The 18,878-nt window shown below is 33.9% G+C and overlaps 1 protein-coding gene across 4 annotated transcripts in view; it reads right to left on the bottom strand.

Moving 5' to 3' along the window:
* Window positions 1–1,333: 1,333 nt before the first annotated feature.
* The window catches only part of TTC21B (tetratricopeptide repeat domain 21B), a 44,496-nt gene continuing 26,951 nt past the window's right edge, over window positions 1,334–18,878 (bottom strand). For 2 of the 4 annotated variants that reach the window (XM_085325847.1, XM_085325849.1), the window contains exons 20-29: window positions 18,044–18,232; window positions 14,949–15,059; window positions 13,734–13,815; window positions 12,800–12,950; window positions 12,135–12,296; window positions 11,550–11,745; window positions 10,668–10,892; window positions 7,732–7,852; window positions 5,430–5,497; window positions 3,782–4,471 (exon numbers count right to left, since the gene is read on the bottom strand). In XM_085325847.1, coding sequence (XP_085181973.1) covers window positions 4,394–4,471; window positions 5,430–5,497; window positions 7,732–7,852; window positions 10,668–10,892; window positions 11,550–11,745; window positions 12,135–12,296; window positions 12,800–12,950; window positions 13,734–13,815; window positions 14,949–15,059; window positions 18,044–18,232 — 1,383 coding nt within the window. In that variant the 3' untranslated portion in view covers window positions 3,782–4,393. Of the gene's footprint in view, window positions 1,417–2,086; window positions 2,968–3,781; window positions 4,472–5,429; window positions 5,498–7,731; window positions 7,853–10,667; window positions 10,893–11,549; window positions 11,746–12,134; window positions 12,297–12,799; window positions 12,951–13,733; window positions 13,816–14,948; window positions 15,060–18,043; window positions 18,233–18,878 lie in introns of those variants that run through there. The other 2 variants (XR_014898321.1, XM_085325848.1) reach the window with 2 other exon arrangements.

The following is an 18,878-nucleotide window of genomic DNA, read 5'->3' as shown; positions in this document are numbered from 1 at the left end:
CAGGGCAGGCGCTTTTTCTTCAGGCACCGCGGTGTGGCATCACGCAGGATGGGGGTGACCGAGCCCTCCCAGCACACGTTGCTGGAAAACGCAACACAAAACCCATCCGAGGTGAGACCAGAGGCTGAGGAAAGGATATCACACTGAGCTCCCTTCCTTTCCGCTACAGCCTTTCCCTGAGGGAGATATAAAATCACTTTCCTCTAACAGCAGCGTTGGAGGGGTTTTTCCTTCCACAGCAAAGTTTTCTTAATATAGCRCACTTTCTCTTTCTGTCTACTCTCTGATAAAAGCAGCATAATTACAGCCTCAGCACCGTATTTCAACATGGACTTCTTTTAGCATGCTTAACTGCAGGTAGCTCAACTTGCTGTGCAAATATACAGCTAGTTGGCAGCAGTTATATTGACTCAACCAAATTTTTAYTACTAAATTTTATGATGGAATTCTTCCCCAGGAGATCTTTTATGCATCAAGATTTAGACCAAAGTTAAATCACAGTCAGCATGTTATTTCTAGCACATTAAAATCTATCTTTCTGCCTTTAAAAGTTGAGGCATCTTGGTTATACAATTAAGCTGAATGTTGGCAATGTGTCATGAAATTCACATTTCATGAATTTCTAAGAGGAAGACATTCTGAAAAGGTGCCTTTTCAGAATAAGGTTTACATTATAGTTATATCTACTCCTTAAAAAAAAAATGCTTAAAAGGAAGATGTAGATCAGTCTGCTGAAGATGCCAACAATTGGGCTATTTAAGCACAGTAATGACCATGAGCTAAAACTGAAGAGTGAATGAAGTCAAAAATTGAAGCCACAATTTTAGCAGAAAGTGATAAACCAGTGATGTTGCTTTAAGCAGCAGCATAGAACAATTCTCTCAATTTTTGTTCTATTAGTCTTTCTATAGGAAAGACTTTCACCAATGAGATCTCTGGCATCAACATCTTCAGCACCAGGATTTTACCCCAGATACCACGACTGCATTGAAATGTGGTCACTCGAGCACTTCCTAAGACAGTTCTTCCAGAAGTATTTCAACAAGCTTCCCCATAGTACAAACTGTCTCGTATTTCAAAAAGACTTCTTGCTGTAAAGCTACTCAGTTACCTAAGGGCTGAGAAAATTAAAGCTGAGTTTTTTGAATTATGAGCCTTTTTAAAATTGTTGTACCCACAAGATGCCTCAAGAAATGGTCAAACTTAGTCCAAAAAAGTAAAAACTCTGTAACTTACTTCTTGTGCTTTATTCTTCTATAGGATTCTAGTATAGTTATTTTATCTAATGATAATCTCTAGGCCATTTTCCCAGTATTTGTAAAAACTTGAAAAGTGGAGAATTAAGGCAAAAATATTTAGTGTAATGTTACCAGAAACCTTTATATATCCTACAAAGATATTCCAGGCATTTGGTACCTGCAGGGGAAAAGGGGAAAGAGAAGGAAGGATGAGACACCTATAACTTATGTTGCTATAGTTGCGAGATGCTTAAATTTCCAGTTCCAGTGAATGAATCAATAGAAAACACAGCTTCACTCCCCTCTTTTATTCACCAAAGGCAAAACTGGAAGATGAGTTGCTAAGCAACAACATAAAGACTGCAACTCTTTGAAATTAGCCTTACTGACTCATTCCACTCAGTCCCAGGAGTCTCTCTCATTCAAAACCATTCATTAAGAGGTGGCAAAAAATAATAATTAAAAAAAAAAAAATCCCATCACCGCAAGACTACCCAAAACATCCATATTAATATAGGAAACTGTAAAAGCAAAAAATGAAAAACAAACTAACATTATCAATTAACTTAGAGAAAACAGAAAGCAAACAAAGCCATAGCTTTTATAGAGGAAGAAGAAGAAAAAAAAAAAACAGCAAGGATAGAAACAGACTGGCTTATAAAAATCACAAGGGAAATAGAAAAGCCATCTATTTCTTCTTAGAATTTGGAATTCTTCTCAGAATCAGAATATTAAAGCAAGGTTTTCTCCAAAGGAGTATTTATAGCCATCTTTTTTTTTTTTTAAATTGAAATCCAAAAAATATGCCTCAATTGCACTCATCTTTTTAAAGTCTCATCCATAAAACACAGGGGCTGGATATGTTCAGGATTGGTAATGGGAATTTAGAAACCTTTGTGTTCCATCTGGGAAAATCTCTTTGCTAAAAGCTAAGAAAAACTTTAAGTCTCAGTTCAATTTCTATCATCTAATTTTTGTATCATATCAGTGCCACGACACAATCTCTTACCCAATTTTAGTTTTTCATTATGAAAACCAAAGAATGAGCAGATGCAGATACACATTAATCTTGCCTCCTTTGAACACAWGTACTGATATGAAAACACGTATTTTTATTGTCAACTTAAACTAAACATTATTCCAATGCTACTGAGCAAGCAAAAAGGCACTAATCCTGGGGGTAAGAAGTGCTGTTTTACTGGAAGCTGCCATGGTATGGTCCACATACTTAGTCTTTGAGCGGTAGAAAAAATTCACCACAGTTTCTTATGGATTTGTAGCCTACTGACTTCTACAGTACAAATCCCTTACCGTTTCTCCCAGCCCCAGTACTTTCCTGATCCTTTTACATTTCTCATTCCACCATTATACTACTAGTTTCTTCCCAATCTCCCCAAAACTTTTGTCTCAGAGCTCTACCATGTTGCTTAACTACCAAGGCACAAACCAGGAAGCTGTGTTGTACYGGCTTCAAAGTTAAGCACATGCCAATTGCCAGACAAAAGGGATAAAGACTGCAGCATAAGTTTCAAGGTTCCTTGGGAAGGAAGAGGGGCTTATTTGGGACTTTTTTCCAACTCCAATTTTCATACAAGACCCATAAAATTGTTATACATCTGGCACCTTTAAGTTTCAATTAATTTTATGTTAGCTTACCAATATCTTGACAGCCACTGAAATGTGGAGGCTGGAACCGCTGTGCCCTTCCTCCCTGCTTCCAGCATCAGTCCTGAATAAGATTTATGCAAGCTAGGCTATTAAGCTACCCAAGATACAGTACCCAGTTATTGATAGTCAAGATCAAATATGATTTTAAACCGGCTCCCTTTTGTACCCTTAAAATTGAGTTGTCATAAAAAAAAAAGAAAGAAAATGACTTTCACACAATGCCAAATGTCAACATAAAAAATTAAAATTACCTAAGGAGAAAAGTGAAATTGGTTATTTTAAGAAAATAATTGCTAGTTTTAAGAATTCTTTTCATACCAAAACCTGATTTTTCCAAATACATAACAATGTGTTGATTGAATATTAAATATAGTAACATAAGTGTTTGAAGTTTGTTTTCCAAAAATATGACAAAAAGACCTGATCCTTCTCTTTCATCTCATTTATGACATGCTACAGCTCCCTTGTGGATCCACAAGTGTATTGTGTACATAAGACAGGATCATAACCCCTGTAATTAAAACGGTTTCTCCAGAAAGATGTTTTATATGAGCTAAGAAAGAGACTAGTAATAGTTCCTGCACATACAACTCCATTGTCTACAAATGTTCAAAGTCTAAAAAGCCTCAAAATGAAGAGTAATATACATTTCTTCTAAAGGAAATCTGACAAATAAGTGACTGATGGACAATATGATTAGGAAATAACTGCTGTACAAAAAAGCTTAGAGAATATTTAAAAGGCTTTACTGAAAGTTTACAAGAGAATTTTAACACTAGGTTTTCTTTAAAAAAGTAGGTTTGAGACAACGATTACTGATTTTAAAATTAAAAAAAAAWWAARSMWYCYTWAAAAWWWKKTWAAAAAAACCCCACCACACACACAATTTGGAAATATACTCGAAGTAATAATATAAAGATCACATTGTTATTCCAAATAAATGATTTGCTAGGATGGAAATTCAGCATCTTAATAAATGAAGACAGAGAACCTATACTAATGCCCTAACTGTGGGTGAATTATTTTGTCTAAAATACATTTAGGCAGTATTCTGTAGAGATGTTCATGGCTTTCACATTTGTTATTTTTAGTTTTGGATGACATATTACCTCTGCCACTTGTAAGAGTATTACAGATCTCATTATTTGTGCATAAAGATACTATCTATTGAAACATCAAAAATATCCACAATTGTCATCTAGATTCCTAACTTCAAAAATTATAATGAACATAATTTTTGATATTAATATAGTAAATCCTTCTGTATAAAAAGACTCCTTTGCTGAATAAAAAACAAATAAAATTCCTCTCAGGACTGCAGATTTTTTCTTTCTTGAAAATAATCTAGATCTCTAATACAATTTAAATTCTTCATATTTCCAACTCTTTTGTGCTAATATGCCTTTTGTCACTACAGTATCTAATTCATAATCTCCAAAGTCAGATTAAACACATACACACAAATCAGTGAGCCACACGAACAAAATTCAATTTCTTAATGCTGCACGGGCCTTGTCAAGTATTTCCTTTCTGATCTTTGGATAGTTTGGGTGTGCTTCAAGGATCTGTCAAAAGACAAAAAACACACAAGTGTAGAGCATTCTGTGTTTAAAAGGAAGGAATACTGTGGTTTTTTATTCTCATCACTGAATTCACACATTATAAAACTCAATAATATGACCAATTTGTTGGAAAATGCACAAACATTTAACTGTAGCCAGAGACTACTGTGCACAGAGGTCAAGAACAGATGTATCAGCCACTGCTTCCCTTCCACTCTGCCCTGTAACCTTAGCAGGAAAAATGCAGGTGTCAAAAGCTAAAGCATCTAGGTGGTTTTAAACATGCATTCAGAAGAGTTTATCTCCAGCGACATTGCCAAAATTTTAAGTGTACTTTCTCTGTAACAATGAAATATTCTATTCTTATGTTTCTACTCCCTCAGGCTCTTTCTCGCTATAACCCATCCACTTCATCTTTTTGCCCTCCAAATTCTCTCTTCTTTATCCTTCAATTCAATTTATCCTCTCCATCTCTCTTCCTTTCTGCACAAAGTTAAGAGCAAATATATTTAATTTCATTATCATAAAGTTCTCTCTGTTGGGGTAACCATACCCCTTTCCCTTATTCTTTATCTGCTCTATATATGCCTGGACTATACAAATGAAGTACTGGAATTCCCTTCCTACCACTGTCTTCTGGTATTAAGATTTGATCAATTTCTTCAACTACATTTCTGTATGATTTACCAACTTGCAACCACAGGACCAAAAGAAAGAGCTGTCACTCTGCTGTAATCCCACATAGGATATCCAGCCACCTTTACACCCTTGTTTACCTCATGCACARAAAGCTTAGAGTAAAGCAGATAGCTTGAATTTACTATCCTCTACATAACTGTATTAAACTGGACATCCTTCTGTTGTTAAGCTGTATATTTCAGAAACATTAAAGTCAAAAAGAAATAGTACACAAAAGAGTCACCATAGCAAAGAGAGTATTAAGTATGTATAAAAATTTTACCTTATGACAAACATCAATTGCATCAACGTATCTCTTTCCTTTCAGGTAATTAAAAGCAAGCTTGTATCCTGTAAGTAGCAGGAAAGAAAAGGTGACAATTACTGTTTCTGTATTAACTAATGAAAACATGTTAAAATTCATTTTGTCCACCGTATATTTCTAAAGTTAGTGTAATTGTGTTCTAATATTCTTTCAACAAACCTGTAAAGATCAAAATTTCTGTCTTAATCTCACATTTGGTAAATACAATCCTTTACCCTAATAGTTACGTTTGAATCAAAAGCAACATTATTCCAATGAGTATGTGCTATTACAGAGAGCACGTAGAGGTTGTCCTCATTCATTTACTGCAGTACTTCACATAATTTCTCACTGTGGTCTACAAATACATTGTTTTTCTAGGAAAATACAAACAAACAAAAAACGCACACCAGAACCCAATTCCTTTATTAAAAGACAAAAATTAAAAAATAATCAGGCTAGTAATAACAAACGAGAGAATTAAAAATGCTACTTTGTTTCACTGTCAGCATAGATGAAAGAAATTACAAAATCCTGTGGCAACACGTCAGCCTGATTTTCAGGGTAGTAGAGATAGCCAAATTATACAAGCATGGACATAGTTGAGGACTGAGAAAAGTGTTAAAAAAAATAATGTAATTTCCAAAAGATAGTAAAATGGAGTTCGGAATTTCAAACCTATCATTTACAAATCTATCCTAGCAAATGAAGAAGGATCTGAGATCAATTTATATGGTTTTACTTGACAGCCCCAGTTTTTGCTGCTTTAACCACTTTAGTTTTAATGCACAGCAATTCTAAGTCTCAAAATGCTGTACACAAAAACAGAAAACAGCACACAGTGCATTCGATTTGACCTTTAATTTTTTTACATGCAAGATTATACATTTCACTTTGCTAAGGCACTCTTATGCTGACACCAAATGACAATCAGAGTCAACCCTAAAGAGGCTCACATCTGACCCTCAAGAGGGTTTCAAAACAGGCAATAAAGATCTTAATGTATTTACTGTATTCATTTGAACAGTAATTGTAAAATCTTGGCCAAAACATCCATGGGTCCTTCTATAAGACTATGTACTATTAAAATTACTGCATCCAAGCTCTTACTAGAGAATCTGGAGATTTTTCCATATAAATCCAGTTAGATTTCTAGAAATCCTTTTGTTCTGTTTAACATTTTAGTCTTATTTCTGCTTTCAATCTCCTGATTTTGTGACCCAGAATATGCAGGGTCATACATAGTTTTGGCAATCCACCCATGCCTGTCCATTACTATTTCTTTAATTGTATTACGAAAGCAGGAGCTAAACAACAAAACATTTAGTTTTATTAATAAAACACTTTTCTTTATTCTACAGAGCATATCAGATATAATCATGAACTCAAATCATTGTGGCATCCAGGAGCTGCAGCTAGGAAAACAGGTATGACAATTCATATGCATAACAATTATAACCTTGTTAAAAAGCACCGGTGTTTCAGTTGACACTGAAAATTGTCTCACCTTAATACTAAAGAAAATAAAGGTGAACCAAAAAAWCCCCACACATTACAGACTGCAAGTAATAAGATTTTTTGCTTAGAAAAATACAATCTCAAAAATTTATCCTAAACTGAGACCAAAAGTTGGGAAAACCACTGTCCTTGGGACCTTGGGACGCAGATTGAGTAAGGAAGGGGATTTTATCCTATGTACAGGCTTTAGAGGGTTTCCTATATTAGCTTATGTTAACCATCTGAAATGGAACTTTAATAGTATTCCAAGCTTTCAGTTAGCAATTTTAAACAAGAGATAAAAATATTTAAAAATTTTATTTTTAAAATCCTTAATCATGTATACACACCCATATCCATATAGATATTTATGGAAATAAAAGTTAAATCATAGATCTGCTACCATATGATACATGTGCAATATGTGATAGTACATACTGTATTCCTGTAAACACATTCAAAATGCATACTGTCTTTACAGTCAGTATATAAGTTGTTTACAAAGACAGTAAAGTATAGAATGATTCCTAACCAACTCTTGTGTGGAAGCCTGCTAAGAGTAACTGGAAACTTAAGTATTACAAAATCGCTATCTTTCGCCAGGCAGGTTCTCCAAGTGCCTGTTAAATGGGTCTTTAAATAATTAAGAGTTTTATGAGAAGACAACTAGTAAACATACTCTTCTTATACTTTGAAAAGTTAAATGCAGTCTTTCCAATAAAAGGCAGCTGTTCCATTTCTACTGCATTGCCCAAAATAATAAGTGCAGGCTGTATAAACATACCTATTGTTGGATTTGTTTGGTTCCCATATTTCCAGGCCATTTCATAATTTATTGCTGCATCCCTATACGCTTGTTCTTTTTCCATTATGTATCCCATGTATTCATATGCCTTGCAACATGACTGCAAAATACAAATATTCATTCCAAATTTTATTTAGGGAAGCTCACATAGTATTGACAGCCTAATGCTTACACATTTGAAATCTGTACAACTAGAAAGCATAAACAATACTTATGCTAACTTCTGTGACATAATATTCTTTATTTAAAATACCAGCAATACAGACCAGCTGTATGGACTTCTGCACAGTGACTTTCTAAATTACTCTAAGTACAGAGTACAGAGTCCTTCACAGAGGCTACAGTTAATCTTCCAAAAATGTTTAGAGCCTCCAGAAGCCCAGTAGATACCTCTCTTAATAGTAATAATCCCATATGGCAGCCACATTTCAAGTCCAGTCTGAAAGTATTGGATCTTCCACAAATACGGTTTGTTYCACTATTTTTTAAACAGAAAAAAGCTTTTTCTGAGCATTATTTTTGGAAGATGTTTTGCATTACAGTTTTCAATTTAAAGCAAAATAGTGTTCTCTTTAAGATATCTGTCTTTAAGTATATATCTTAAACAATTGCAGCTGGCAAGCTACAAGCAACAGAGAAATCAGATTCCAAAAAGCATCAAGCACTATGTGAAACCATTAGTTTTGACTATGTTGCACATAAAAAAGAATTTAATTCCATATTTAAAACCATTGTACATTCAGAAAAAGTAAAGCAAAAATCTTATATTAAGTATATATAGAAAAAAATYAATAAGCAAAATTGTAAATTACTTTGGTCTGTTTGAACAGCTTATAAGCTTGCAAATTTATATGACATTGCCAATAGGCCAATTATTTTCAAGGCAAAAAATGAACGTCATGAAAATATGCACCACCTAGTTTATCATACAGTAGAACAAAGAAACACTGATGGATAAGTTACATTCCATCTTTAACTTTGCCATTCCCAATTAGGCTTCCAAAGTCTACTGATGGAAAGTACCCAAAATGACAGCACATTGGGATAAACAGAGCACCTGAAGGACCAGGACAGTATATTCCCTATAATCTCTCTCATTTGTGAAAAAAAGGAGGGGGACAGGAGGAAGGCTCAAAATGCAGGAAGAGAAGTCAGCAAGAAACACAAATTTCACAAGGAAAAAGGAAAAATGCTCATTAGCTCTCACTAGTTTGAGATACAGCTCATGAACTGAACTGATTCTAAACCTTTTAAATGGAAACAAACCCATATTACATGATATTAGGCTTTTATACAATCTTCACTGAACCTATCCACTTACACACACACACAATCTCCCCACATCATTCATTTCTGATTCCTAAAAGCCAATCTAAAAACTAAATAATGTATTTAAATTTAATCAAATGCTCTAAGCTAGAGGATGACATAGAAAATACTTTTTAATGAATTAGAAAAAAAAAATACATAAATTCTAACATCTAAAACATTCACCATCTAATTGCATAGCATGATTCCTGCCTGGCTTCCTGCTTTGCATGCTGGAGAAAAAGGAGCATCTTCTCTGTACTGTACTGGTAAAGAAATGGAGTTGCAGATTTCTAACTTTCTATCCTCCCTCCTATTATCCAGAGCTTGTTTATGCAACTACGTCAGGCATCTCAAACCTTTAGAAGAAAACAAGTTATTTGGTAGTCTGATGTAGTCTATGTTTTTGAAACTGTGTGGATATTTTGGCAGCAATGTGTCATTTGTGGTATAGATGTGATCAAAAGATCATCTATTTTGAGATCTTCTTTTGAAAGATGACTCATGTTMATCTACCCTGCAATGGTAAGGAATTTACAGCTTCCTTTGGTCATCTGGACAAGCAAGTAACTGTCCCCAGTTAGAATTTTTTCTAAAATTAAATTCAAAACAGTTTTCAGAAAAAATTAAATTGAACACATCCTATTTTAAGAGGCATCTCAATAGAGGTACATGATACCATTATGCCAAGATCTGTTGTGGCTGCCTCTTAATTTTGTGTGTAAAAATAAAAAAAACACAGCTCTGAAAAAAGTCAGCCTCTCATAGAGGTTCCAGAAATGTAATAGCAGAAGCCTTTCTCTTTCCTCATTAGTCAACATAGAAGGTAATACACATCACAGGGTTCTTATCTAAATCAAGCTTACGTAGTAGAAACAGTAACCATGAACCTGCAGCATAGCATCTGCAGAGGACTTAGACCATTACATGCATTACACTTGAATGAAAGCAAAATGTGCATTTAGAAATAAAGACGTGATCAATTTTTCACAAAAATGGGAAATAAAACAGCTAAAAATCCACAGCTGTTCCTTCAGTCAAAGCAAAGTATTTTGTAATTTGCCTGCTCAGAAATCCTGAGGTAAAATATTAGGCCTTATCTCAAGTCAATTTACAAAACAATAGCTTCACACAGAGAATTAATACAGGCCTTATTAAAAACACACTGCATAGCAGTAAGCTTGCAAAATAAAGCTTACAAACTTTAATGTTTAAAAATGTATTTCAAGATAGGAAGATAACATCCCTTAATAAATGCAGCAAGTCTCTAGAATTTATATGGCTACATTTTCAACAGCTTTTACAAGACTCTGAAATGCATCTCTGGCATTCCATAAACACCTTCAGACTCGTTTCACCACAGCTAAGACCTGCATAAATTGCTTACTGAATATGAATGAAAATGACTAAGAAGCATTTACAGACAGATATGTTTTCTGTCCTCCAGAGCAAATTATTGGATTGCAAGTTTGCTTTGGTCTACCTCTGCTTAGTAAGTTAAATACTAAGCAGTTGGAAAAAGACATTTTTGCAAGTATATTTTAGAGAAAAACTAAACATTCAGATGAATTATAAAGGAAAGTTGTTTTTAGTATGTAGTCACTTACCCTGTTATGACGAAGGCATCGTTTTAATAAATCACCTGCCATATCATATTTTGCAGATTGGATATATATATCAGCAAGCAAAAGCCAACTCTTTTCAAACTCCTCTGCATCAATGGGATTCCAATTCATTTTTGAAATTCGTTTCAACTGATTTCTGGCTCGTGGAGTTTGTTTTAAGATCATGTAGGCTGTGGCCATTCCCAAAAGTGCTGGTATATGATCCTTCTGCAATAAAAAGTGTAGTTGCTTGGGTTTTTTGTTACTGCTTTAAGAAAAAAAAAATGTTTTCTAAATAAGATTTTCACTGGACATCAGAAAGTTAGCTTGCACACCTCTTTTTAGGTTAGTGCTATAAATAGGTTTAATGTAGTAAAATTTTTTTAAATGTCCCCTGAGAAGGAAAAGCCAGATCCTTTCTCCTATCATCACCACCTTTCATGCAGATAGATAACTTTGCACTGGAATTTAAATTCTGTCAAATTACCAATAAAAAAACATGAAGGCAACTTGTACCAAGTTGTTTGTGCTTACAGAATGAAGGTACTGTCTGAACTTATCAGACCTGCTGCTGGCAAAGACTAGGAATTAGAAAACAATAGACCCAACAACCCAAACCAAAAATCCAATTCACATTTCAATAATTGTGGTAAGGTTGGCATATAGTTTAAGTCTGCAATTCAATGGAAAACTTGTAAAAGATGTTATTTTCAGCAARTCATTTTTATCAATTTGAAATAAAATATGCTTAATGAGAAAAATAAAAACCTCAGAATCAATATTAAGCCACATCATAATATTTCTGAATCTAAACTGAGAGATTAGTTAAATAAATATAATAGGTGTGAGGCAGGACAGACAGCAGGGATGAGACAGATTACTAACCTCAGCCACTACAATTTCAGTGAAGGTGTTCAGGGCTCGTTCAACATTTGATTTCTGTTTGGTTGCCATGAGACAGTAATTTTCCATGATTCGCAACTGAATGTGACCCTGARCAGTCTGTGGCTTGAGTTCTTTGAGAAGATTTTCTGCTGTTCTCACTGCCAACTGCACAGATTCCTGCTTCTCTGTTGAATTACTATTATCAGAAAGAGTGTTTGTAAAAAACATTATACAATCAAATTATGAGTTACTACAGACTCCATACTAAAGGCATACCATTTTGTATAACAAACCTGTTACATATATATTTTACATGGATTCTTTTCTGTAACAAAGGCAAGTCTAACTACCTAGAAAGGCAGGCTGTTAATCCTACAAGTGACTGGAATTCCAGATAAAATTCTTTTTATTTTCTGCTTGGAATTTGATATATTTCTTTCATAGTCCAGCAGAGTCTCTCACAGTACAGTAGGTATAATATACAAAGCATTAGATGAATTCAATTTGTACACTTTAGATAAGGCACATTATTAAGAGTGGAACAGGGGGATGAAGAACAAACAGCAGTTTACTTCATTCACTTACCCTATGTCAGCATCCAAATTTTCAAAAACTTCACCCCCTACAGTTTCATTATCTGGGTTCAAACAAATTTCAATCATGTTATAAGCAGCATTCTGTCCCCAGTCACTGTCCTTTCGAGCTTTATTAAAATGGCGGAGTGCATCATTTGGTTCACCTGTATACCTAATTGAAAAAATAAAATTATTAAGCTTGAGCAAGTTAAACTCCATCCCGTCAGCCCCACCCAAAACCCAACACCACCACCAAACATTTAAAACACAAATCATATACTTGCATGCGTTGAAAAAACAAGTTTTGAATAGCATACACACTATTGCAATGAATACGTTTTTGCAAACTAAAAAGTCTAAAAAATTCTAMGAATTGAAAGTAAGTGATGTTATTACATTATTAAATCAACAAGAATATCCTTTTTAACAACAAATACAAGGAGATGTATGCAAGACAGATGAAATGAATAGCTTCACTTTCAAAAGGACCTTCCTGGAAAGTATTTTAGATGCGATGAAGGCACTTGTCCTAAAATTCTAGTACTTAGAGCAGTTAGCAAAGTAGTGCTATAGTACTTAGCACAGTAAGTAGCACCTCTGAATGATAACAGACAGTGTTTTTATATATGTATTACATGATCAAATAAACCTTATCTTAATTATAATTGCAAGTACCAGAGATATAGTCCTTTGCAGTACTGAAAGCCTGGTTCAAGTTTTGTTCTGGAAGAATGTTTCTCAGCCATTAAAAGAAATCTTGGGACTTCTTCTAGCTTCCCAGCTCTTCTTAACAGATCAATTAATCGTGAAAGGGTTGCATAATTATCTAAATAAACAATAATCAGAACATTACAATTTCAGATTACTGAAATTGAGGCTAGAAGTAAGCCTCTTTTCAGACACAAAAATAATACAGGGTATAATACATAAGGCATATTACATAATGACCACAGGCTAAAAAGCAAAATGAAGATAACATGTGATACTTGCAATGCTACTAAAAAAGTTGTAAAAGGTAAGTACAATTGTACTTCACTTTCAGAAACACCCAAAAACATTTGCTGCATACTCACAACTTCCTTCACATAAAGTCCAGTAAAACGCCTTATATTTATTATGGTATTATTTTAGTAAATTTTAATAGCTTTTTCTTTCTCATAATTTGCAAATAGCTCAAAGAAACTTTATCCTGTCAGATTCAGGTTTCTTATATTAATCTTGAAAGGTAAATGCTAGGTTTGTGTGTATGCAACTTTGGTATCTTAAGCACAAGAGAAAGTGCTTTACAATTACCATTAAGTAACCCTGTAGCTATATTTGGCTTTAGGTAAGCAATACACATTATTTCCCCTAGGTATTAGTACTCTACATTACTGCAATGTAATTTTCACATCTTCCCTAAAGTAGCAACATTTTTATATGAATAAAAAGTTTAGTTTTACATACACAAATAAAATTATTTTTAAAAAATATAGTGGTCTAAAATACACCTTGTATTTTAGACAGCTCATTTCTTTTTAATAACAAAGCTTTTTAAGATACATATGTTTCTAGCTCATTATATTTACATATCTGAAATAATTAAAAGATTTCACTATTAAGTGTTTACCTGGCTTGCGTTCTAGGAGCTGCTGAAAATGAAAGACAGCTTGTTCATAATCTTGCTTCCTGAACATGATATCAGCCATCATCTATAGTAGCGACCCATTTAGAGGAAAACAAAACAAGACATTATAAATGATGTTTTATAATGAACTCTAGTTGTTTAAAGTTGCCAGCTGAAACTATAGCTTTAAAATGTTCCAGGAATTCTGCAAGAAGAAACTGAGTCTTTTTTTTTTTTTTTTTTTTTTTTAAATAAGCATACTATACACAGACACACATAATAATGAGCAGGTACAGGTTACAGGTTCTCTTCTGTTTTTCACTTACAGTAGAAATTAGAAAAAAAATAAAACCTTTTAACATACATCTAAGTTTTGGGTTTACTTGTTTATATTTATTCTTATTTTTACTTCCCAGAAATACAGATTAAGTATATGGAAAAGCAAATATAAATTAAAATTGGGGAAAGACTACAGCCTGCAGTCGTGGAGGTAAAAAATTATGTAGTTTCAGTTTCTTTCCACTGAGCGGTAACTAAGAGTAAATTTAATAAGACATTTAAAGTACTATTATCCTWTCCCTTGTCCATATTAGGATAAATTCCAGATGTTACCTAGATTACAGTGAGAGAATAAGTTGCTCCTGTCTCAGCAGCTTTTGCTTTAGCACATAAGCAAAATGACTTTTAGCCTGTTGAGCTATCTTTTAAGGAAGAAAAGTACAAAAACCAGATTATATAGCTATAATTAAAAACAGTTAAGTGTTCCTACTTAATACTCCATAATACTATAAAGATGCAAGAATCACTTAAAATATACAGTTCCTCTGGAACTGTGAAGCTACTACTGAAGTTTTTAGATGTTTGATTCAGTATTACTGCATATGGAAAAATAATTTTTTCCATGCCCATTAGTCTACTGTTAAAAATATGTATGTTAAGCCATTCTTTAGTCAATCTTATAATTACTATTTCTTCCTCTACTGGTGTTTTTAGCACATTTTCTGCATTGAGGTAAAAGGAAGGTTACAATTGCTAAAAACTTTGTACTGAATCATTATCAAGCATCAACAGGAGAACTTTTTTTGTAATAGATTTTTCACRCTTTTGAAATCAAATAATGTAGACTTTTAAGAGTAATACTTAGGGTTCCATCATGTTTTAGACAGCATATATATATCAAAACACTTCTGATACAGAATTGGTACAAAGGTACATTACCATTGTAGCTTCCTCGTTATCTTGGTCATTCTTGAGTAACAATGAACACTGGTGTTGACAGGCATCAGTATCATCTTGTGCAAGATATAAACGTGCAAGTTCCAACATTGCCTGTAGATAAAATATTTAATCATATATAATTCAAAGATATAAGAAAGCTCACTCAGTTCTAAGACTGTTAGTCTGAGATTTGAGACTCTCAGGTGTAATCCTCTTCTAAAGCAAAAGCTTTCTCTATTTCGGGTTCTTGGCCTACCAGTTTCACTTCACCTGCAAAAGAGACATTTTCTGCTTCAAAGGGATATTCTGGTGGTATATTGAAAACATGCTTAGTACTGGTCTGAAAATAACAACTTTATCTTCAATAACAATAATTCTCTTGGAAAAAAAAAGTGTAAATGCAAGTATTTTTAAACTCATTGACAGAAGCAAGAATCTCATCAACATTTACTAATTAGTATTAGAGTATTAGCAAATTCCAGCAGTTTTCTTACTTGCATTTTCAAGCCCATTAAGACTGTGTGTGATCTATTTCTGAGAAGCAACCGCAGTAATATATATATATATATATATCAGAAACTGAAATTTGCATAAGCATGCATCATTAAGACTGAAATCTCATTCTGAATAAAATCCCCCAAAGTCTGTAAACACTCAGCATTACCACAGATTTAATTAAGTTGCCATTGAAGCAAAAGTGAGTTAAATCACCTACAAAGTAAAACTGGCATTATACAGAATGGTAAGCAGTATTATTCCTGGTTAATTTTAAAGGTTTTTTTTTGTTGATTTGTTTTTAAAAAGAAGGCATTTATAATTACATCTCAATTTTCCCTCTAGTTACACTTGTAAAAGACACTTCTGAATGGAAATTGTATTTTAAACATCCTGTTCAGCATAAAAAGGCTATTTGCATAATATTTAACACCTGTTTTCTGTGTATTATCTACTAATTTATTCCCCACAATTAAGGTAGCCAATATAATTCTTTTTTTACAGACTAGAGAGCTGAGCAACTGACATCCCAAAAGCTAAAAAAATAATCAGCGGGAACAAAAAAAGTTTACTTAACCTTGTACTGAAAGCCCAGAATACATTAGCCTACTTTAGTGAATTTAATATTAACCAAGATAAATTCAAATATTGGACATCTTTAATACAGATCAGTACATCATCTGCCTTGCTATTTTGTCAAGGCAACTGATAAGTCTCCAGATACATAAAATTCAGCGACAGAAGAATAAGTATTTCCCCAACCCTCCCCACTCTTAGCTCTCCTATAAATACATTAAAACTTTATTCACTACCCACAGGCAAAGGGCAAAAAGCTTAAAAGAAAGCAAACGTGCAAGAAAAGAATAAACAAGATATACAGGAGAACATATCCTTCACACCCGAACAATTCTTTCAAGCTTTTGCTTAAACAGTACACACATGCATCTCACCATAATCACAAATCTGCCTTCAGAAAATGGAAGAAACAAAAACACCCAACATTATTTCCAGTATTGCTCCTGGAGATCTTTGGAATGTGTTATTCTTGTGTACATCCCACCACAGAGGAAGACATATACATAACCTTAGAAAATATGACCATGGCTGGGCATATGGCAAAAAATATTGGGCTCTGCAAAGTTCATATTTTGCTTACTACTGTGTTATTACTTATTCAAATATATGCTATATAATTCCAAAACAGAAATACAAGTGAGCAGGGAACAGCATGCATATGGAGACAGCACATAATTATGGAACTATCACGAAAACTTTCTTCAAGCCACTGTTCCTGTGGATGCCAAAAGATTTTAAAAAGTCAATATTGTCATTAAGAGACACTTTCCACTTGGAGTGTAGGAAGAAAGTCGAGGAAACTGGACATCTACACTGGATCCTAGTGACTGGAAGTGGTATCTAAATCTTCAGTCCAATTCTTCCATGTGTAATTAAGGAAAGTAACCTCAATGAAGACATGAAAAATGGGCAGATGTAAATTTCATGATAATATAAGCATTCAATTCAGACCTTGTACTAGCAATAGTTTTAAAAATGAAGGGAAGAAAACAAGTTCAACTCTACTAAAACTACAGGCAGAGAGAGATGATTCATTTATTCTAGCTGTTGGTTACAGAATTTCTGCTTTCAGCACTCTAAATAGGGAACAAGATTTCCCAAATAAGGTGTCACTGTATTTCATGTTGCTAGTGAGAAAGGTTTAAAGCAAAAACATTAAAAAACCCACAACATTCTCTAGTAAGTGCACAAAACAGATCTGTACAATGTCAGTGCGTAATGTACATTGTAACAATGGGAGTCTGTTGTGAGCTTTTAACAAGAAATGCAGCAAAATGCCATGCTGGTGTTTCAGTACTGGTATGAAGAAAAGATCTAGGCTTTGATACTGAATTACTGGGACTGCATACCATCAAAGCCCTAGCAGTATCTGTATTAGGACAGGCAGTCTCTTGGCTTTTAATGGTAGAATGGGGAAACTGGCCTCCTTTGAAAATTTAAGGATATTTTATTCCCTCTCTAAAAAAAAGTTCAGGGAAAAAGTTCAGGGAAGAGAGAAGTAGCAGAATAATCACTGCTGAACAACAGCAAGTTATTAAAACCAGCACACTACCAAGTACAGTTACAAGTCTAAAACTGTTAAAACACACAGAAGAGGAAAGCAAGCTATCTGAACTGAACTTCCAGACCACAGGCAACAAGCAGGACTGGCACAATCTCTGCTATTTCTCTACTCGACCTTAGATGTCCTCCACTGGTGCATGAAAACAGGTGTATTATCTGGTGCATGAAAACAGGTGTATTATCTGGTGCATGAAGACAATTCAAAGTGAATGCAGAGAACCACTTCAATCAGAAATTTGTGTAAACAGACAGGAATTAGTAGTAAATAAAGTTATCAAACCAAACAAGAAGAAACTTCAAAGTAGAAATAAATACAAAAAATKTGTAAGTTTTATATACATCATAAAGCAGACATAACTTGAATATATTTCTATGCTGAGGATAGTTGGAAAAATATATTTTAGATATAATGATAATGATGGAATGAAAAGCAATGTAAAATAGCCAGTGGGAAGACTGACCTTGTTATCGGTTTCACAGTGAACAAGAGCTTCTTTGTAAAATTTAATTGCTTTTTCATAGTTTCGCTGGGCTGTAGAAAGTTTTGCAATCTCAGCACAAATTGCAGCTGCTAACTGTTTCTGTGCAGGAACTGCATCCAGCTGTTCTATTTGAGTCCGTTTAAGTACTCTGGCTTGTAATTCCCGAGCCTAGTAGAGGGAGAAGAATAAAGAATCAAAATTTTTCAATGGAATGAATGTTACAAGCCTATAAATGCAACTTCTCCTGCATTTTATGAATATAACCCCCAAATGTAACTCCCTGCTTCGCAAAAGAAAAATCAGCAAAACAAAAAACCCCAAATATGTCTCCTCCAACATGTTAAATTGCCTCATTTCCCCAAAACCCACATTAAAAACATTGAAAAGCAACCTAGTGTTTAACATTGCCAAAAACACAAAATCCCAACATTTTTTTCTAAAACATTCCTTATCACAACTATATGCTAACACAATATTTTCCAATCAAAAACCTATACTTCATATAAGGTACTTTTGAGGTAACCATTCATTTTTGTGATATGTAAGAACAGGGCATTAAAACAAAAAGCCAAGGGAAGGTTCCAGTTTATCCCCTACATACTTGATGAAAAAGGGTGGTATGAACAAAAACCCTCAGGTACATCTGTGCATGGATTTCCCTAACTTTTATTAGGGAAAAAAAATATATATATATATATATATGTATATATATATGTATGTATCTACCAAAGGTAAATGAGGACTGTCCTTCAATCTGTCTCTGTAGTAATGGCAGTAGTGATACTTAAAACTGAAGTCACTCTTGTGATCATAT

Source organism: Rhea americana, unplaced genomic scaffold, assembly GCF_003343005.1.
Source record: "Rhea americana isolate MKP2758 unplaced genomic scaffold, rheAme1 scaffold_124, whole genome shotgun sequence".
Lineage (NCBI taxonomy): Eukaryota > Metazoa > Chordata > Aves > Rheiformes > Rheidae > Rhea > Rhea americana.
The sequence above is the reverse complement of the archived record's forward strand: the minus strand, read 5'-3'. Positions and strand labels throughout refer to the sequence as shown.